At 41.6% G+C, this 19022-nt stretch overlaps 1 protein-coding gene across 1 annotated transcript in view; it reads right to left on the bottom strand.

Moving 5' to 3' along the window:
* The window catches only part of LOC108785870 (pinopsin-like), a 25823-nt gene that overhangs the window by 1524 nt on the left and 5277 nt on the right, over nucleotides 1-19022 (bottom strand). Inside the window, exons 2-4 of the mRNA XM_018555039.1 lie at nucleotides 7272-7600; nucleotides 5733-5735; nucleotides 826-1059 (exon numbers count right to left, since the gene is read on the bottom strand). Of these exons, the coding sequence (XP_018410541.1) occupies nucleotides 826-1059; nucleotides 5733-5735; nucleotides 7272-7600 (566 nt within the window). The remainder of the gene's footprint in view (nucleotides 1-825; nucleotides 1060-5732; nucleotides 5736-7271; nucleotides 7601-19022) is intronic.

The following is a 19022-nucleotide window of genomic DNA, read 5'->3' as shown; positions in this document are numbered from 1 at the left end:
TTATTTTTCCACTATAGTGCAAGCAGCCACAACCTTTATGAGGGTGGCAACTTTGTTCTAAATTAAGGGGCAGTGCAGCATCACAATCACACCATAGAAATAAGCTATTTCCTATATTGAAAAGCCAATGGTCTCTCTGCAGAGGTTTGAGACTCCTGCTGACTCAGACCTGTGCAATAAACAAGAAACATGAGCTTTGATCAATGAAAAGCTTTACCCATCAAGGGGTCTTTTGGACCCCTGCAGAGAGACCACTGTTTACACACAGAGAGCAGGGGCCATTCTCTAAAGCAAGACTTTGCACATCATTAATTTTGATGACCCTGGAACCTATTTAAGTAAGTTAAATTTAAAGTTCAATTGGACTTTAACCATAGTCAGGAGCTGCTATTTCTGAATGCAAACAGAGCCACCTGCTTTGAAAACCTTGTATCACAACTGAGGCAGCGTTGCATAATGGTTCTTTGTTTGTCCATCTGCAGGTTCAAATGTGAACAGCAACATAAAATGTTTCTTTTCTTAAAAGAGGACCTATGGAGGTATTACTATGCAAAGAAGTCTGCATTGGGAGTCCACCAAGATCAACATGAGTAAACATTTTACTTTTTAACTGGAACGGGAGGCAAGGAAAATTTCCCATTAGGAACACCTGGTGAAAACTGTTGATGTTTTCTCACTGCCTGTTATGTAGGGGAAAGTGTACACACAAACACCATCAAAAAGGTTCTAGCCCTTGTTCCTGTTACTATGTGTTACTGTACATTGAACATTACCATAGCTGACTACAGTGCTCTACTCCAGCAGGCTTGAATCTGCCAGTCATACCTGCTTATTCATAAATATATATATGAGAGGATTGACACAGGTACTGCTCTTGGCCAGAATGGATGGTATGATGCCGACTGTGGGAGAGATGATTCCGGGTTTCCCAAAAGTTGTAATCAAAGAGACTAATCCATAAGGCATCCAGCAGAAGAGATAGCAAGTGATCATACACAGCACCATAAACAGCAAGTGGTGCTCCCTCTTCTGAGCTGTGCTTAAGTTTATCCGGCCCATCTGCAAAGACATTTAGAATTATACAGTCGTTAATCCTTTACCCTAAAATTGTCTGAATATCCAATAACGTTTCGGCCCATTGCAGCTATATCTTTGATTGGATGATTCATTTTAAAAATGAGTTTCCGTTTTTAGGAAACCTCCCTATACGATTTAAACCAGAGATAAACTAAAAGTCAGTACAGTTTATGACATGTATTTTCTCTTCCCTTTCACTACTTGCCCATCGTTAAAAACAACAGTCTACATGGAAAATGCTAGCATCATTTCCACTGATATCAATAAACATGACTTTGTGTTTCTTCATCTGAAAGTGCATGCCTCAAGGTGCACGTGATGTCATGTTATATCAATGTATGTGCTGCCATTGGCATCAAAAGGGCTGTCTAAGTTCACTTCCATCGCACCTTGGAGCTAAAGGGATCATCAGCATTCCTGACCTGTGTACTTTGACTTGACCTTATTTCACCTCTTGTTCTTTGGGTGGTCTGACTTGTATTTTACTCTGCTTAACCTATCCTCATCGTGGCTATAATTGATCCTGGCTTGCCTACCTGTGCCTTTAATCCTAATCTATGCCGACTCATTCAGTACTTTTTTTGCCTGCTTGCTCCCTAACACCATCCTGTACCTGAGTACCCTGCTGTATGTTATTTTGGTACTTTACGCCCACTTACAGTGACCTGGGCCAATCATGCGCCATCCATGCCCAGACCACATGCTGGATGTGCTGACCTTTGCATCCTGGAAAAACAGAAAGTCCACCCACCTTCAGGTGTCCTGGTAAAGGCTGCTGCTTTTAAGATTTGTTCAACTACCATGCTGCTACATGATACATCCTGTGTTTCAGACTTGCTCTGCTTTGGTTGATCTGGATATCCTTGACATCTGTGACCAAGCATTTTTTGCAGCTCCTTTGCCTGGGTGATACTTGGCCTCCACCTTTGGAGGTACCTAAACTAGATGTGCAAGAGAGGCCTTTGTATTTCAAGCAGTTGCAAATCTAAGCATAGATCTATCAGCAGTTAAATATTATTGTTATTGCTGTAGAGCATATAGGCATTTTGACTTGAAAATTATTAGTTCAGGTGATCCTTTGCCTAGGTGATACTTGGCCTCCACCCTTGGAGATACCTAAACTAGAGGTGCAAGAGAGGCCACCATCTATACTTGATTTTGTACTTCATGGGGTTGTAAATCTAAGCATAGACCTTCTATCAGCAGTTAAAAATGATGATTGTTACTGTACAGCATAAAGGCCTTTTGACATGAAAACAATTAGGTAAGGGGAAAAAAAGAATCACTTGGCTGCAGCTGAGTCCTGCAAAGGCCATGTTTATAGGTTCTTTCATTTAATTGTTTGTTAATGGAAGCTTTAACTTGTGTTGCTAAGTAAAACTCCACAATAAATTGTCATGGTCAATGGCTTGTTGTATGACCCTGGGCCACAGTAATAACACTGAGACTTTGCATGTAGGAAATATATGACAGTATGTTTTTTATGATCACTTCCTGCGTTAGCTGGATATAGAACATGTGTCTTTGGGTTCACCCTGAAATGTAATAGAGCCAGTGATGATTGCGTTGATGAAAAGGTAAGTGATAAAGCTGTTATTTAAAGAACGGAAATAAAGCTTTCCAATCTATGTACTTCAAAACACATCTTTAAGAAATGAAACATCTCCAGAAGTAAATGTGAAATACATAAAACAGGAGAAATGTGTCATGGTTTTGTGTTTTTCTGTTCTGAAAAGCTTTTCCTGTTGGCAATGTGTATGTGTAATGGGTATGTGCAAGCGTGTATGTCCTGCTCACATGGCCAATGCAAATGTTATAAAAATGTGAGGATCATTAAGACACAGTGGGGGGAATTTATCAAAACTGGAGCAGATAAAATCTGGAGCAGTTGCCCAGGGCAACCAATCAGCTGCTCTCTTCAGTTTGTTTAGTTAAGATTTGAAAATGAAAGAGAGATGCTGAGTGGATGCTGTGCACAGCTGCTCCAGATTTTGTCTGCTCCAGTTTTGATAAATTCCCCTCTGTGTGTGACACAGTTGCTATTTTTATAATACTTTCAAATCATAGGTGCTTCTATTTGACAGATATTAACTCATCATGGCTCCAAAGCTATGCCGTTGGATTTTTGTTTCTGCTCTGCTCACATGGAGCTTATCATATTTGCCTTTCACTTACAGTATGTATCATGGACCTGTTTAGGAAACACAGCACAGTAGATGTGCTAGACTCATCCTTGTAAAAGTCCATGGACAGATGGGACCTCAGGCATTTATTTCAAAGCCCAACACCATCTAAATAGGGTTTTTTTTTTTCATTTATGACGGAGTAGGGGTAGGATCAAAACCTCTATAATTTTTTTAATGTTGCCTTTGTCCTCATTTGGAACTTTTTCCCTCAATACCTGTATTTTTATTAAGTGTCAGACAGAACAAAAAGTGAGAAGAAATCTCCCTACCCTGGACTTTCCAATGAAAATTGTTTTCTAGTAGAGTGGGAAGTAGGGATGCACGAAATTTTATCCGCCAAAATATTTAGCAAATGGTACTATCGGCAAAATGCCGATATTACCATAATGGCTGAAAATTCAGTGCGCATTCTCAGCTTCTCTCCTCCCCGCTGGGCGCCGGTCTGTGTCCCTCCAATGCCCACTGCTCTCCCCTGCCTGTGTCGGCAGAGGCAGCGGGGATCTGAGGGGACTCAGAGGATCCATCTGCCGATGCCCAGCGGGAAGGAGAGAAGCTCTTAGGATGCCAAGTAGGGCAGTGCAGGGAGGAGTGAGCTGTCAGCTGTCACAGGAGGTCGAGCTCTCCTCCAGCACCACGCCGCTCGGCCTCCTGTGACAGGCGTAGGAGTCAGGATGGACAGCGGGTTACAAGCACTCAGCAATCAGGACTGATCACAGAGTGTTTGTAAATAACTGAGGACATAGTATGCTCACTGTGTCCCCAGTTATGAATGAACAGGAAGTGCTCTACATCACTTCCTGTTCATTCATGATTGTGGACATAGTAACTGATACTATCTCCACAGTTTATGAATGGACAGGAGCACTCAGTATAGAAGGTTCATTCATAACAGAGGCTGCAGAAAAACAAATTTAGGACTCCGTGTCCTCAATCTCTTATTCTATTTTAAAAGGGAAATATCAGGGGTTTGTTTAGACCCCTGATATCCCCCAAAGCCCCTAACAGTAAAGTAAAAAAAATATAATAATAAAAATAAAATAATTTTACAAAATTTTACAAAGTTGGAAAAAAAAAGTCATGTTTGGTTTCGGATTTGGTTTCAGCCTGGCAAAAATTGTATTTTTGGTCTTGGTCTAAAAATGTCATTTCGGTGCATCCCTAGTGGGAAGGCATAAATCCTCTTTTATGATTTCCCTTGCTTCCTGTCCAGCTGGCGGGTGTCAGACGGGAAGAAAGGGAAAATAGCCTCAACAAGTAAACAGACAGAATTGAAAGCCTAAAGGTGCCCATACACCTTACAATTATCTGCAGATGGAAAAAGTGCAACAGATTGGCCCAGGTGGAGATTCCTCCATCCACACAGTTTAGCTTAGATGGAAGAATCTTTTGCACCTTTTTCATCTTTAGAGGGGCTATTGTTCTTCCCTTCTCTATCTAAACCTAAATAAACAAGTTGGACTTAAAGATTTTGAAGTGGCAATGTGGCAATGATGAAAAAAATGGTAAATATTGTGATAAAAAATATGACACAATACAGATAGAAAACCATGGAAAAAATATGTCAGGTAAGCAGGTCACATGATAATTCCAGTGTCCACAGAAATTCAAAAATTCCCCTTGCAGTGGGGCTTTCCCTGCACTGCAAGAAATACTTGCTGATTAAAGGAGAACTATGAGGTGAGTGAAAATCATTCATCCTCATAGTTCAAGCAAACGTGTGAGAATGAAACTGTCAAACGTCGTCTCAATAGATGGGGAAGTGAGCGACCTCATACTGTCGCACGCTCACTTCTCGATCATCTCCCTGTAGAGAGCCGTGACTGTCACTTACGGCTCTCCGCTCCGATCCTCCAGCGCTGTCTGGCAGAACGGACGGGGGAGGGGGCGGGTACAGCTGGCTCTGCCTCTAGATAGGCAGTGCCAGCTGTCATTCACGTCCATTACACACTACCCCCTAGACATAAATGAGCAGTTAACCGTGCAGTGCAGGGGTAGCACCACTGCAAGGGATTTTTTTCCCCTTGAGATAGGCTTTAAGTAATATGTTATATATATGCTGATAGATATAGATACTGAGAAAAACTTTTAAACAAGCAATCTGAGTTATTATACCTCCCCCACCAACATACACTGTGCTTTTCGAGATCTAATATGTAAGGCTGGAGCAATGATCCAGAAAAGAGGTCAATGTCAAAGGCTGTGTTCAGCCAGAGACACTGTGACTGATATACTAAAAAACACTTTTCGTAGAGAATTTTCACTTTGCAGGGGGATTTTCACTGACCTTAGTGAATGTGGGGAAAACTTACTTTGCAAAGAACAGCCAATCATGTGCAAGGAAATGTTAAAACAGGTTTTTTGCGGGGGCGTGGCCAGCAGCCGAGGTTTATTGTTTCTCTATACCTACCGACTATACAATATAGTTTACTTTGCATAAGTTATCTTCAACCTCAATGCACAGGCAAATACTTGCTACTTGATGGAATGTTACAGCGATCGCACCGAACAGGTTTACTGTTAAGTCTGAAGGATAAGATGTGTTAATGTATCTGCTTGTTGATTCTATGAGTGTAAAATGATTTATATGCACTGAAACTAAATTTAAAAAAAAACTTAAAGTTAAAAAAAACAGGATTTTTGCTTGCACGGAATCGGATAATTGCAGTCAGCACAACTTTACCTCATTCACTAAGCTAAGTAAAAATTCCCCTGCCAAGTGAAAAATCACTTTCCAAAGTGAACAGGTTTTACTGTTTTAGTAAATCAGTCACACTAATTGCTTGGTTGTGCCTGAATGTCTCAACGTTGTATTGTGTGTATGTGTCTCATAAGCATGACTGTGCTCTGGTACCATGCCTAAAGGGAGCCAGAAGCTTCTGTTAGCTAAGTATTTGACAGCTCTATAAATATGATTAGTGACAGCCTAGGGCAGTAGGAGGCTGTAAAATAGCTTATATCAGGAAGAGAATTTAGGTATTTGGTAGCTAGCCTGTTTGTTTGTGAGGAAAGTACATTGGTATTTCGGTTCACAAACTTAATTGGTTCCACGATTCTGGTCGCAAACCGAATCACATTTTCCCATAGGGTTCAATGTATATCAGGTTAATCTGTTCTGACCCCTATGAACGTGGTCGCGAACCGATTTTGAACCATATGAAAAAAAAATGTAACCACAAGTTTCTTTTTACCACCATTCTTGCTGTGCACATTCTTGTCACCTTCATTACCGCTCTGCACATTCTTGTCACCTTCATTAACGCTCTGCACATTCTTGTCACCTTCATTAACGCTCTGCACATTCTTGTCACCTTCATTAACGCTCTGCACATTCTTGTCACCTTCATTAACGCTCTGCACATTCTTGTCACCTTCAGTAGCGCTCTGCACATTCTTGTCACCTTTATTAACGCTCTGCACGTTCTTGTCACCTTCATTAATGCTAATCGCTTTCTTTTTCCCACCATGCTTGCTCTGCACATTCTTGGGAGCCATGCTGGATTGAATACAGTAATGTACAGTACTGTGCTACAAAGCACACAAAAAAGCTTCACAGTAGGTCTCCACAGCCCTGTCTGCGACCGGCAATCTCGAGTACAGGAAGCCACGACCATGTGTCAGAGCGCTGAAGATGGCTGCGGTCGTGCTCATCACCTGAAACAGAGTTCGCGAACGGAGGCAACATTTGATGAACTTAGTGTTCGCGAACCGCATCGTTCGTGAACAGAAGCGTTCGTGAACCGAGGTACCACTGTACTTCAAGGAAACTACATTAGGAGAGAAACACAGAAACTCCATGCAGTCGAGAACTCCAGTTAAAATTAAACTGAAGGCTCCAGACCTTCAAAGAAGTAGTTCAGCCATTAGATTCACTGATTGTTTTATATCATATGAAATGTTATTAATTTAGCAGAGTGCAGTATGCTTTTTCATATTTTTATGGCTAACATGTCCATATTTTATAGTTAATAGAATTTATCATTAAAGTCAGGAAAATATAATTAAACTTACCCCTCGAATGACTTTGACAATGTGTCCATAGCTGAATATCATAACCAGCAGAGGTAAGATCAGACAGAACAGGAAGAGGCACACAATATACGATACATTGTTTTGAGACTTTGAGTGCCATACCACTGAACACGTCGTTCCTGAACTTTCCAGGCCATAGCTGCTCCAGCCAAACAGAGGTGGCATTGTCCAAAACAGAGAGTAGAGCCAGGATCCAATGATACATATCCAGGCCTTTCTGTAGTTGGATGCATCGACCTTTTCACATTTTAGCACTGTTAGGTATCTCTCATAGGATAACAGAGACAGAGAAACCAGGGACACAATACCTGCAGTACAGATTATGTGGTTAGAAGTGTTGCAGATTTTTTATGAACACATATTTCTACACACAACCATATATGAAAGACTATAAAATACTGAAATGTAGTAAGTTAAAGGCCCATATCTGCTTAAAGGTGATTAGTGGGGCCAGTGGCAGATTGAGTCACCAAAGGGCCCCTGTGTAGGACCAGTTTTTTGTGCCCTCTCTAATTCAACTACTGGCCAAGTCAAAAGATCTGTAAGGACCTATTCTATGTGTAGTCACATGGATGAAAGGACAAGACAGGGTGGGGATCCCAGCCCCCATCTAACCCAAACCTAGTATAAATGGGCACCTAGGTTCCAGAGGGCTCTTGTTCAGCTCTACAATCTGCAAAAATAGCATGCCTTCCCCTGCATTGAGCAAAGGTGATGTGCTCATGTTTCCAAAAGTTCAAATTCTTTTCACTTTATAGTGCACTAAACTTATGAGTTAAAACTTTAAAAGGCATTCAAGTGCCTTAACTATTAACAAACGCGTAAAGTATCTGTGCATCACTTGGCTGTAGATCCTCAAATCATCTCTGTATTCGTGCTGACACTGTCCCTCCCTCTGGAGGGTGGCTACTTTTGTTCCCCATGGTCCCTATGTGTGTTGTAAAGTAGTCACCGCACCAAGCTTGCTCCTGTGATGGACTACAATCTCAGTACAAACCAGTAAACTAAACATGAGATTGTAGTCCAAGATTGGAACGGTGGCTACTTTACAACACACATAGGGACCATGGGGAACAAAAGTAGCCACCCTCCAGAAGGAAGGACAGTGTCTGTAGGAATTCAGAGATGATTTGAGGATCTACATATAAGCTAAATTTTTGTCAATAGGGTATTTGTATGCATTTTTAAGACTTAACTCCTGAGTTTAGTGTCGCTTTAACTGCAATGGTAAAATATGGTATTGCAGCATGACCATATCTTATGTGGATCTTTGTCGTGATGCATTGTATCTCTATCTATAAATAGTTAGATTTAGTCTGCCAGGTACTCAACCTATTTTCAGACATGGCCCCTTTTTAAAAGTATGCAAAATCTTGAGACACCCACTCGTAAAGTGAAAACATGTAACTGTAAAAATGACACATTGGCCCCTGCTGCCCAGAATCAATACCAAACTTTTATTCTAGACAGGGGTCTGGTATGAATTTTAAGGTGGACCCCCAGGCAAACCCCTCCTTTCACATCAGAAGCACCACTTCACATCAGGAGCCCCCTTCACATCAGAAATTCCCTCTATACATCACAAGTCCCCTTTCACATCAGAGTCTCCCCTCTTAAGCAAAATCTGAAGGCACACTGGTTGAGAAAGGCTGCTCTAAACAACAGTAGGACTCAGAATTAAAAAAACTGCTGTGTTAATGCTAGCATCATATGACTGCATCATATGTCTTTTTTTATTTTGACCACTTTAACCCCTTCATGACTAACGACGTACAGTGTACGTCGCTAGCATCGGGGCTGTTTAAACAAAGCCGCCGGGACTCCGTTCAAACTTGTAAAGCCGACTGTCGGCTTTACAATAGAAGCGATTCTGGCGACTCAGCTGTCGCCAGATCACTTCTATGGCCCGGTGAAGGGGTCCCCCCCCCGACACCGCGCCGTGCTTCCCGGGCTCCGTTGCCCCTCCTACGGGCCCGGAACCGGCTTCTCTGGTGTCGGTGGGGAGCTGAGGAGGAGATGGACGAATCTCCGTTCGATGATCCCCTCCCCGTTCTATGGGACCGGGAGCGATGCAGATTGCATCACTTCCGGTCCCATAGCTGTCAGTGCTGGGCTCCTGAAGCCCAGCTATAAGCTATTGAAGTGCGATTCAATAGCTTATTTGGAGTACAAAGGTGACACTGGGGGTCTTTTGGACCCCCAGCATCACCTTAAAGAGTACCTGTCACCACCATTTGCTATCGCATAGGGGGCTTGTTAGCCCCCCTATGTGATGGCAATCAAAGTAAAGTAAAAAAATTAATAAACAACAGTTTTTAAAATGAAAATTAAATAAAATAAATGTAAAAATAATTTTAAAAGATTTTTCAAAGTCCCTCGCCCCTGCGAGCATGCGCATCGCCACGTAAACACGCGTCGGGTGCGCCTGCGTTTGAAAACGACGAAAGCGATACACATGTTGGGTATTGCCGTGCATGCCGGAGTGAGAGCGATAATTCTAGGGCCAGTATTTTTGGGTATCTCTAAAGTGATGAACTGTGGGGGCTTTTAAAGCATCGTCTATGGACTTTTTGGGATACTGAAGTTTGTCGCCGTTTCACGGATGCACACAATTTCTAACCTGGGCATGTTGGGTATCTATTTACTCGTTGTAACCTCATGTTTTATATGTTATTAAAACAATGGGTATTTTATTGTGTTTGGGGGCATTTAAATACATTTTTCACTACATTTTGGGGTTTGATAAGGAGTTGCGCTAATATCGTGCAACATAAAAATTTGCAACTGCCACCATTTTATTCTATATGGTGTCAGCATTCAGAAAATATATCATGTTTGGGGGTTTCAAGTAGAGGTGCACCGAAATGGAAATTTTAAAACCGAAACTAAACCAAAATAAAAAAAACTGTCAGGCCGAAACCGATACCGAAAAATTTTTGTATTTTAATTTTTTCAAATTTTTCAAATATTTTATTTTTATAAACTTTTTAATTTTTTATATTTGTATTTATTAATTATTTTTTTAATACATATTTTTATTTTTTACTTTACTTTTAGGGGTTTCGGGGAAGTATTGGGGGTCTAAACAGACCCTGATATTTCCCTTTCAAAATAGAAAAAGAGATTTAGGACACAAAGTACTCTCTTTTTCTGCAGCCTCAGTTATCAATGAACAGGGATCTTCTACGAATGTTTCTGTTCATTGATAACATGAGGATATGGTATATTTACTATAAATACAACTATGAATGAACAGGAGGTGATGTAGATCACTCCCATTTGTTCATAATTGAGGCTATAGTTGACATACCATAGCTTCAATTATGTACAAACACTCAGCGACCACTGATCACTGAGTGTTTGTAACCTGCTCTCCTCTCTGACACGCTGTCACAGGAGGCTGATCAAGCGGGGCAGGGAGAGCTCAGCCTTCTGTGACAGCGTGGCCTGTCTCCGCCCACACACCGCTCTGCCGGACTGTGATAGGCGGCCGAGCGGTGTGGGAGAAGAGACACCGGCCGTTAAAAGCGCTCTCCTACCGTAGCGCTCGGCCGCCTGTGACACTTTCTCTCTTCCCCGCTGGGACACACATGGGGAGGAGAGAAAGCAGGGATGCGCCGATGTATTGGCCGAAACATGACACAAAAGTGTCATTTTCGGCCGATACGTCTCGGCGGCCGATATATGGTGCATCCCTAGTTTCAAGTATTTTTCAGGCCTAAAATGGTGGAATATAACATGAAAGCAGAAATAAAGAATAAAAGAGATTTGGAAAAGCGCGATAGCCAACACAGGCCATTGTCTAGGGTGGCTATAGACCGCATCCACACATCATACTGCTGACTGGGTCCACATATCTAGAACAAAGCTGCAACACAATACCAGAATAGGGTTACACTTTGCTCTACTTGTCAGTTCTAGGCACATTAATGTAAAGTGGGCAAACTGTCTTAACCACTTCATACACATCCTCAATGCGCATGCAGTGTTTGTCATCTAATCTTGTGAGTCTAGGGCTACAGAGTCAGCCAGTGTAGGACCCAGGGGACTATGAGTATACATCCAGACTTAAAGTGATAATAAACCTTAATTAAAAAAATATACAAAATGATGTAGAGCCCAGCACTTTCCTTGCTTGCATGTCCATTTCCATTTCACCATTGTATCTGCTTTCAAATCCTGATGTGAAGAATGTTCCCTCTTACAATCCTGCCTTCGGGTGACTTACAGGGACCCATTGAGCTACCTATGTGTCTATGCTCCCACCTGGACACGTGTGTTTACATCCACTGAACCTTATGGTCCCAAAGGCAAGCTACTCACCTGCTGCTCCCTCCAGCTGCTGATTGACAGTGGTTGGAGTCTGCACTGTCCCTTCATGTGAAGGGCACAGGGGTAATGTGGTACTGGTTACTGTTGCACTGCTTGACATTACCCAGTACATTTAAAAAGGCAGAGGGTTTAATATTACTTTAAGAAAAGAAAAGGGTAAAAGAGATGGTTATTAAGTGGACATCCTAAGTGCAGGTGATTCTCTTTCCCAAAATTTTAGCACCAGCACCCTAGCAGCATTCATTAGGTGGTACCTTGCTTTACTGGTGGCAAGGTAGCTCTAAATATCCTTGGGTGTATACAAAGGCCACATATATGTGCAAAAAACACAAAAACAGAATGCACTGGAAGTGAATTGAATTGGGTATAACACCAAGATAACTCATGCCCCAGGAACACCAGGTCAAGCCAACAGATAGAGTAAATATATCGGATCCCAGAATCTATGCTATGTCACCCCTATATATCCAAATTACATCAACAAACAAGAAATCGGGGCTTTTTACCATGGCCACACCACAATAAACACAAACAAATACTTAAAACATCCAATATTTTAGAAGAACAAATAAAAGAAACCCCCATAAAACAACAGCATTGTTGATTCAGATATCTTAGATCATCAAGATGCTTGACTTGATAAATATTACCATACAAGGTTGTAACATGGAAAACTACAATTCAGATTTTCGTGATCCAAGACAATAATCATATATCAACAGATGTTTTTCTGGTCATTCAACCTTCAACGTGGTTTGCGTACTTGCGTCTTCAGGAAGGTATACACATTTCCTAACATTTCATGTTGAAAATGATCTGATGGTGACAACACACAGAATTGCCCCAGAGGACTTCAACGCTCATCCGGAAATGCTTGGGTCAATATACAAGGGAAGGAGGAGGACGACAACAGATCACCCAACCACCCAAAAAATGTAATCACACATGTAGGTGGAATCTGTCGATCATTAGCTGGAGCCTATGCCTCCACCACTGGTAAATATTGTTACGTCAAGCGTACATATGTCACTCCTCCAAGGTCCGCTCTATAGCCCATAAAGATATCTGCCTTTGTCCCCAATGAATATTGGTACTTACAGGTACATTCCCTCCACATGTGTTGCTTCTAGTCCCCGGCGTCTGCCAACAGATGCTGAAACTCTGTCCCTGAGAAGCTGGCAATGGGAGAATAAATAAGCCCAAGGACTTTTACAACACTCCTAAATCCCCTGCTCTATCACTGTAATTGCATCCTCACAGGAGGTCTCAGACTACATTATAAAGCTATATACTGCTTGAGAGCACCAAGAGATAACATATCAGCTGTAAGCAATATTATTTTTAGTAGAAACAGTAGCAGCAGTACTTAGTATTCAACTTGCTCCAACAGTTTCATGTTCAAACTCGAATCACTGAAATAAGTATAATAAATTGAAGAATATACCACAAAGAACTGGGAGGAAACGATAGTAAGTGAGATACAAATATCTGTGCAAAATTAAAGCACACCTAATCTCAACACAGAAAAAACTCCCTTTTAAGCAATGAAGATGATCCTGTTAAAGCTAGACAATGGCATGACATAATTTACAATATGATATACCACTTCTAAACTACACCATCTGATGAGTGTGGTGTAGGCTCATTTTTGCTAATGGATAGCCATTAAAAGTAAAGCCAAATTAGTCAGTTAATGGGGGGCTAATCCCTGTTATATTCTGGTAGCCCAGAGCTGCACTACGGCTGGGAAGGATCCCAACAATATTGTTGGGATCCACCCTGCTGCCTGATTAACAGCTGGCTCTGCCTCTCTAGAGCCTGAGCTAACTGTGCCTGCCCCTTCCCCTGACTGTCCCTACAATGAGCTCTCAAGGAACAGAGAGGGGGAATCCCTGCTGGGAGCAGGGACTCACAATGTTTTGCCGACACAGTGACCGCTGCCATCTTGTAACTTTCAACTAGGAATCATTTGCTATCTATCAGTCCTACCATTTACAACATCTGAGCCCTGAAGAAGCGCTAGATTTTTTGGTCCCCCAAACCGCATGGGCTGTTTTGTGTTATCCTGTTGTGAACTAGTACGGAAATGAAAGGAATATGGATTTTTGAGCCTGTTGTTTGACACTCTCATTGGACTTTATACTGTGCAAGGAGAATACACCAAGAGCTAAGCAATCAGCGGTTACATGATCGCACAGCTCTTGGTCTTTAGCAAGCATGTGACAGCTGCAGTGTAGCATGTTTAATCTAAGCTGTGAGGAAAGTATGTCTCTCCTCTGTTCATTGAAGGACACAGCAGAGATCTTGGTCTCCGTACCGATGGGTTATACCGCTACTTGCAGGAGTAGGACGCTAGGCACAAAAAAACAGAAGCTTGGCTCTAGTGGCAGCTCCTGCTGGTGGTGCTGTCAGGTAAGTGTTTTGGCGTAGTTCGCCTGACAGATAAGTATACTCCACTTTATTTTTACACGTAATGGTGTCTGTGGAGAGTAATATTTGAGCACTTTTCTCCCTCATTTATATGTGGGGTATGACTGGCAGAGAAGTGGCAGCTGCCACCTTCCCCTCTCTCTGACAGAGAGTTTTTCAGTCAGCCTCCTCTGCCTCCCCTCCCGCACACCTGGCCTTCTGAGGTGATACTGCTTCTCATGTAGTAGCTGTGTTATTACCTTTATTTATCTACATTTTACACAGAGTCTATTTGCTTTGTGTGGGTCCCTGCTTCTGAGGTGGCAGGTGACATCGCCAGTGCTGCTTCCTGGGCTTTCTGTCAGCACAGAGGATGCAGAGGCTGCATTTTGACACAGACTCGTTTCCCTTGGGGTGGTAAGCCTGCAGGGACCCCCCTTCATCCCTGGTGGCTTGGTGGGTTCAGGTGTGTGGAGCTGGGGCATGGCAGACCCTGTTAAGGGCAGCAGTGCTGGTGCATTGAGCACTAAAGTGGGGTGTGTGACATGTGGGGGCATTTATCCCTCTCCTGTAAATTCTTGCAGACCCCTGCTTCACTCTCAGGTTCTACTTTGGGACCCTGAGTTCTATTATATTCTATGGAAACACTTCTGTTTCGGAAGTTTTTGTTTTGCATGTGGAACAAGTTTTTACTAAAAAGCAGAGTAAAAAGTGCTCCCCACCATCGCCCTCTGAGGATGCTAAAGCCTGTGTGGTCCCAAAAGCACTTATTGTTCTATTTTTACGCACTTCTCTTTTGAGAACATTTATAATTAGGGACCAAACTCTTTCTGTAATTAGATTGACGCTGCAGAGGTTTGCACACCATACAGTAACTGCATACAGTAACTGAATAGCTGTACAGTCTATTTCTGATAGTCAGGGATGAAGTTAGGTGAAGTGACAATGTATTTGTTTTTCTGAGAAAAGAATCTAAAGTGTTCACTGAGTAGTTGGCAAAAGAGAAGACTGTAATGAAGCATCATTAAAATGTTTCTTGGACTTTTCTGAGCTATCAGCGGATACCACTGCCTATGGAAGGGGATTCCACATTTCTACTACTTGTGCGATCTGAGATTGAACCTCCTCTCTTTTAACCTCTTGTTGTGTCCGCGTGTTCTCAATACTGTTGAATACGGTGAAAACAATTTGTTTTGAATATTGTGGTCCCCATTGATGATTTTGAAGACTGCAATAAGGTCCCCTCTTAATCGCCTCCTTTCTAAGGAGAGTAAGTTTAATTAAAAGTAAAAGTAATTAAGCGCAGTAATCTATAACTACCAATCAGTATTTAGCAATCACCTTCAACTGATCATAATTTGATATATATTTAAGTCTGATTGGTTGTTACTTGTAAATTTTCTCTGCACAGTATTCTTGCTCTTTGAATATATGTATATAAGAACTAGAATGTTACATTTGTGGATGTCTCTGGCAGTGGGCTCTACTGAAGATGTTATATTTCTGTTAACCACTAGAGGGTACCCAGATCCCTGAATAACAAGAGTGATTTGCTTGGGCAAACCGAGATTTTTAATTGACTCAACAATATGTGTTTTCCACATTTAATATTAAATGAATAACAGGATTACTAAAAGTAGTATTTGCATGCTTGTCATTTGCTTTCTTCAGGTATGTGGAAGCCTACCCAATGCCTGCTTAAAAAAAGCACTAAAATGGGGTTTTCAACCAGGAAATATGTCAGCGTTTTCACACCTTATGCAAATTGACAAGCAGGGAGTGTCCCGGGGCAATGGAGCGGACATATATCTGCTAAATGACAGGGCATCTGAATGGGGTTTCATGCCATGGTATGCAAAGGTTTTTCAGTTATGTAATAATTAAATCCCTAACGGTTTTTAAATGGTTTTTGTATAATAGACCCTGTGAAATATTCAATCTGTAAACCCCCATGATATATATTACTATAGCCTTACACCCGATAAAACCTTTATAATCACTCATACATTTGTCAACATATTATGAGGGGAATCTATCAAAAGTGGAGCAGACAAAATCTGGAGCAGCTGTGTATGGCAACCAATCAGATTCTATCTCTCTCATTTTCAAATCTTAACTGAACAAACTGAAGAGAGATGCTGTTTGGTTGCCATGCACAGGTGCTCCAGATTTTGTCTGCTCCAGTCTTGCTAAATCCCCCCCTATGTATTTTCAGGCAAAGGCAATAGCACAGTACCAACAATGACTTCTAAATCTGAATTGTTTGTGCACTGATTCAGTTTCTGTATGCAGCCACTTTGCAAACATCTCATTGGTTATTGCCAATTGGTTTGATTTACTAAAGGCAAATAGGCTGTTCACTTTTCAATGGAATTTGAACTTTGCAGGGGGAGTGTCCCTTTAGTTTAGTGAATGAAATGAAGCTCTGCTGATTTCCATCATCCAATCTTGTGCATACAAAAACACTTTTCTTTTTTTGGGGATGCACCGATACTAGTATTTTCTAGTTCAGCCAATCAGTATGGAGCCGGCCAAACAGCATGGATCCGGCTTCTTGATTGCCTGGGAAGCCGGCTCCATGCTAGCAGAAGTACAGGTATCAGTACTCGTTATCGGCGAGTATCAAAATATAAATATCGGTACTCATACTTGATACCAAAAAAACAGTATCTGTGCATCCCTTTTTTTTTAATTCTCCATGCAAGTGATTGAGAATTCTTATATTCTTAACAACATTTATCAAACTAAGGGAAAATTCCCCTGCAAAGTGCAAATTGCGTTACAAGGTGAACAGCCTATTTGCAGTTAGTAAATCACCCCCAATGTGTCTGTACGTGTATGAACAAATCTATTGCAAACCCATGAAACCAGTTGGCAGATGTTTGGTTCCCAGATATTTTGTTGCACTTGCGAAAGTTATGAGAGAATAAAAGAAAAAACCCGGCGCTTTTAGTCCTAATGTGCTAGTATGCACTGTATATTAGAACATTATGGCAGGCTTACCTGCCAAAGTGATCCCCTCCAGCAATGTGCTTCTCCCTGTGCAGGAGCTAGGTCATCTTCTAGCTCCTGCTAGATACTTCTTCTCGGCATGCCAAGCCTGTGCACTAAGCTGCCCATGTGCTGCTCAGTGTACAGGCAAAAAAATTGCTGACTGGCAGCAAAATGTTTTCATGGCAGAAGAGACCTACACAGTCTCTTCTGTCATAGAAAGCCTGCCGATTTGCAATTATTTTTTTCTTTAACTTAGCTTTAAAGAAGGACTCCGGGCAAATAAAAACTTAACCCTTGCAGTAGGGCTACCCTGCACTGCAAAGGGTAAGTGTTCGTTTAGATTTAGGAAGCTAAAATAACAAAGTTATACTAACCCAAACCTTGTTCCCTGCTGGCTACTAGACCAGTCCCTTCAGCCTTACTCCCGATCCGCTCCAGCAGTCTAAGGTCCTGTGAGTCATCACATCCTATACAGGGCATAGGACGTGAGGACGCAAGGAACATTCCATCTCTGGAGCGGAGGGAGTGCAAAGGGTAGACCTACTGCAAGGGTTACGTTTTTAGTTGGCTGAAGGGACCGAGCCAGCAGGGAACAAGGTTTGGGTTAGTATAACTTTGTTATTGTAGCTCCCTAGACCAAAAAAAGCACTTAACCCTTGCAGTACAAGGGTAGCCCTATTGCAAGGGTTAAGATTTTATTTGCCCGGAGTTCTGTTTTAACGAACTACAGCAAACAATCACATGAAAACCTGATTTTGAAATAAAGAGTTGGAGCTGAACGTTTGAATCAGATTGGTTGGTATAGGGCATCTATAGATTTTTCTAAACATTCTTGGCCATATTTGTTCAGTCCTTAGTTTTAGGTGCTAACATAGCTGCAGTAACCAAGAGCAGCCAACCAGGATCCATCTTTTACTGGTCTGGCCTCAGCAAAGTGAATTCTAACTGGCTGCTATAAATTGCCATGCTTAATAATTAGTACTTGAGAACAAGAACACTTATTTTAAATAATGCCATGTGTGTTCTAAATATAATCTTATTATGGTACGAATTTGGTTTATCTAATTCTGTTCAAATCCTCTTCATGTCACCTGCAGGAACTTTTGTTCTTGTGTCTGTACATGAGGCTAACCATAGGCACAAGATAGCACTTACCCTTTGGAACTATTTAAAAATCATCTTTTGTTCAAAAAAAATTTCATAAACTGTAACAATCTTCTCTGATACAGATGTTCGAGGTAATATGAAAGCAATACTTCCCAATACAGGGAATGTCCATGAATGTATCACTATGTTTAAAAGCCCAAACTTGTATTCCAAACTTGTATTCCTTTTTAGAAAGAATAAGAAAGAGTTAAAACCTGTATCAGAATTTTTAAAAAATTTTATACCACTATCCCGCTGGGCAGAGTGCTCACTTCGTGTCCTGAGGATGCAACCGGAAGGACAAATTACAGTTACAATTATTTATATAGCGCCAACATATCCCGCAGTCCTGAAGTGAAGTGAATTCCCATCTTAGACTTGTCACAGAAATAGGTGTCCCCATTGGAGAATTGTCCCTCACCTCTTGCTCTGGTGAAAGTTTTTAATTTTCTATCACTCCGTCTCGGTGCCATAGACAGAAAAGAAAAACTTCTTCTACAACAGTGACTGCTGGTATCTTGTAACTTCCAACTAAGGATTACTTTTGGTGATTTCTGAGTTCTACCATTTACAACATCTAGGCCCTGAAGCAGGGGGAATTTTTTAGGGCCCCCCCAAAAAGCATTGGCTGTTTTGTGTTATGCTGTTGTGAACTAGTACTGATTTTAAAGTGGCACTAAACTCAGGAGTTAAATCTTAAAAATGCATTTGGGTACCCTTAACTAATAACAAAAATGTATCTTATTTGTGTATTACTAGGCTGTAGAGTAGGGTTGCCACCTTTTCTTCAAGTGAAACCCGAACACTCAAACACTGTGTGTGGCATTTTTTTTGGGGGGGGGGGGGGGG

This window comes from Nanorana parkeri, unplaced genomic scaffold, assembly GCF_000935625.1.
Source record: "Nanorana parkeri isolate BGI_ZX_2015 unplaced genomic scaffold, ASM93562v1 scaffold182, whole genome shotgun sequence".
NCBI lineage: Eukaryota > Metazoa > Chordata > Amphibia > Anura > Dicroglossidae > Nanorana > Nanorana parkeri.
Note: the sequence above shows the minus strand (reverse complement) of the source record. Positions and strands in the feature narration are given on the sequence as shown.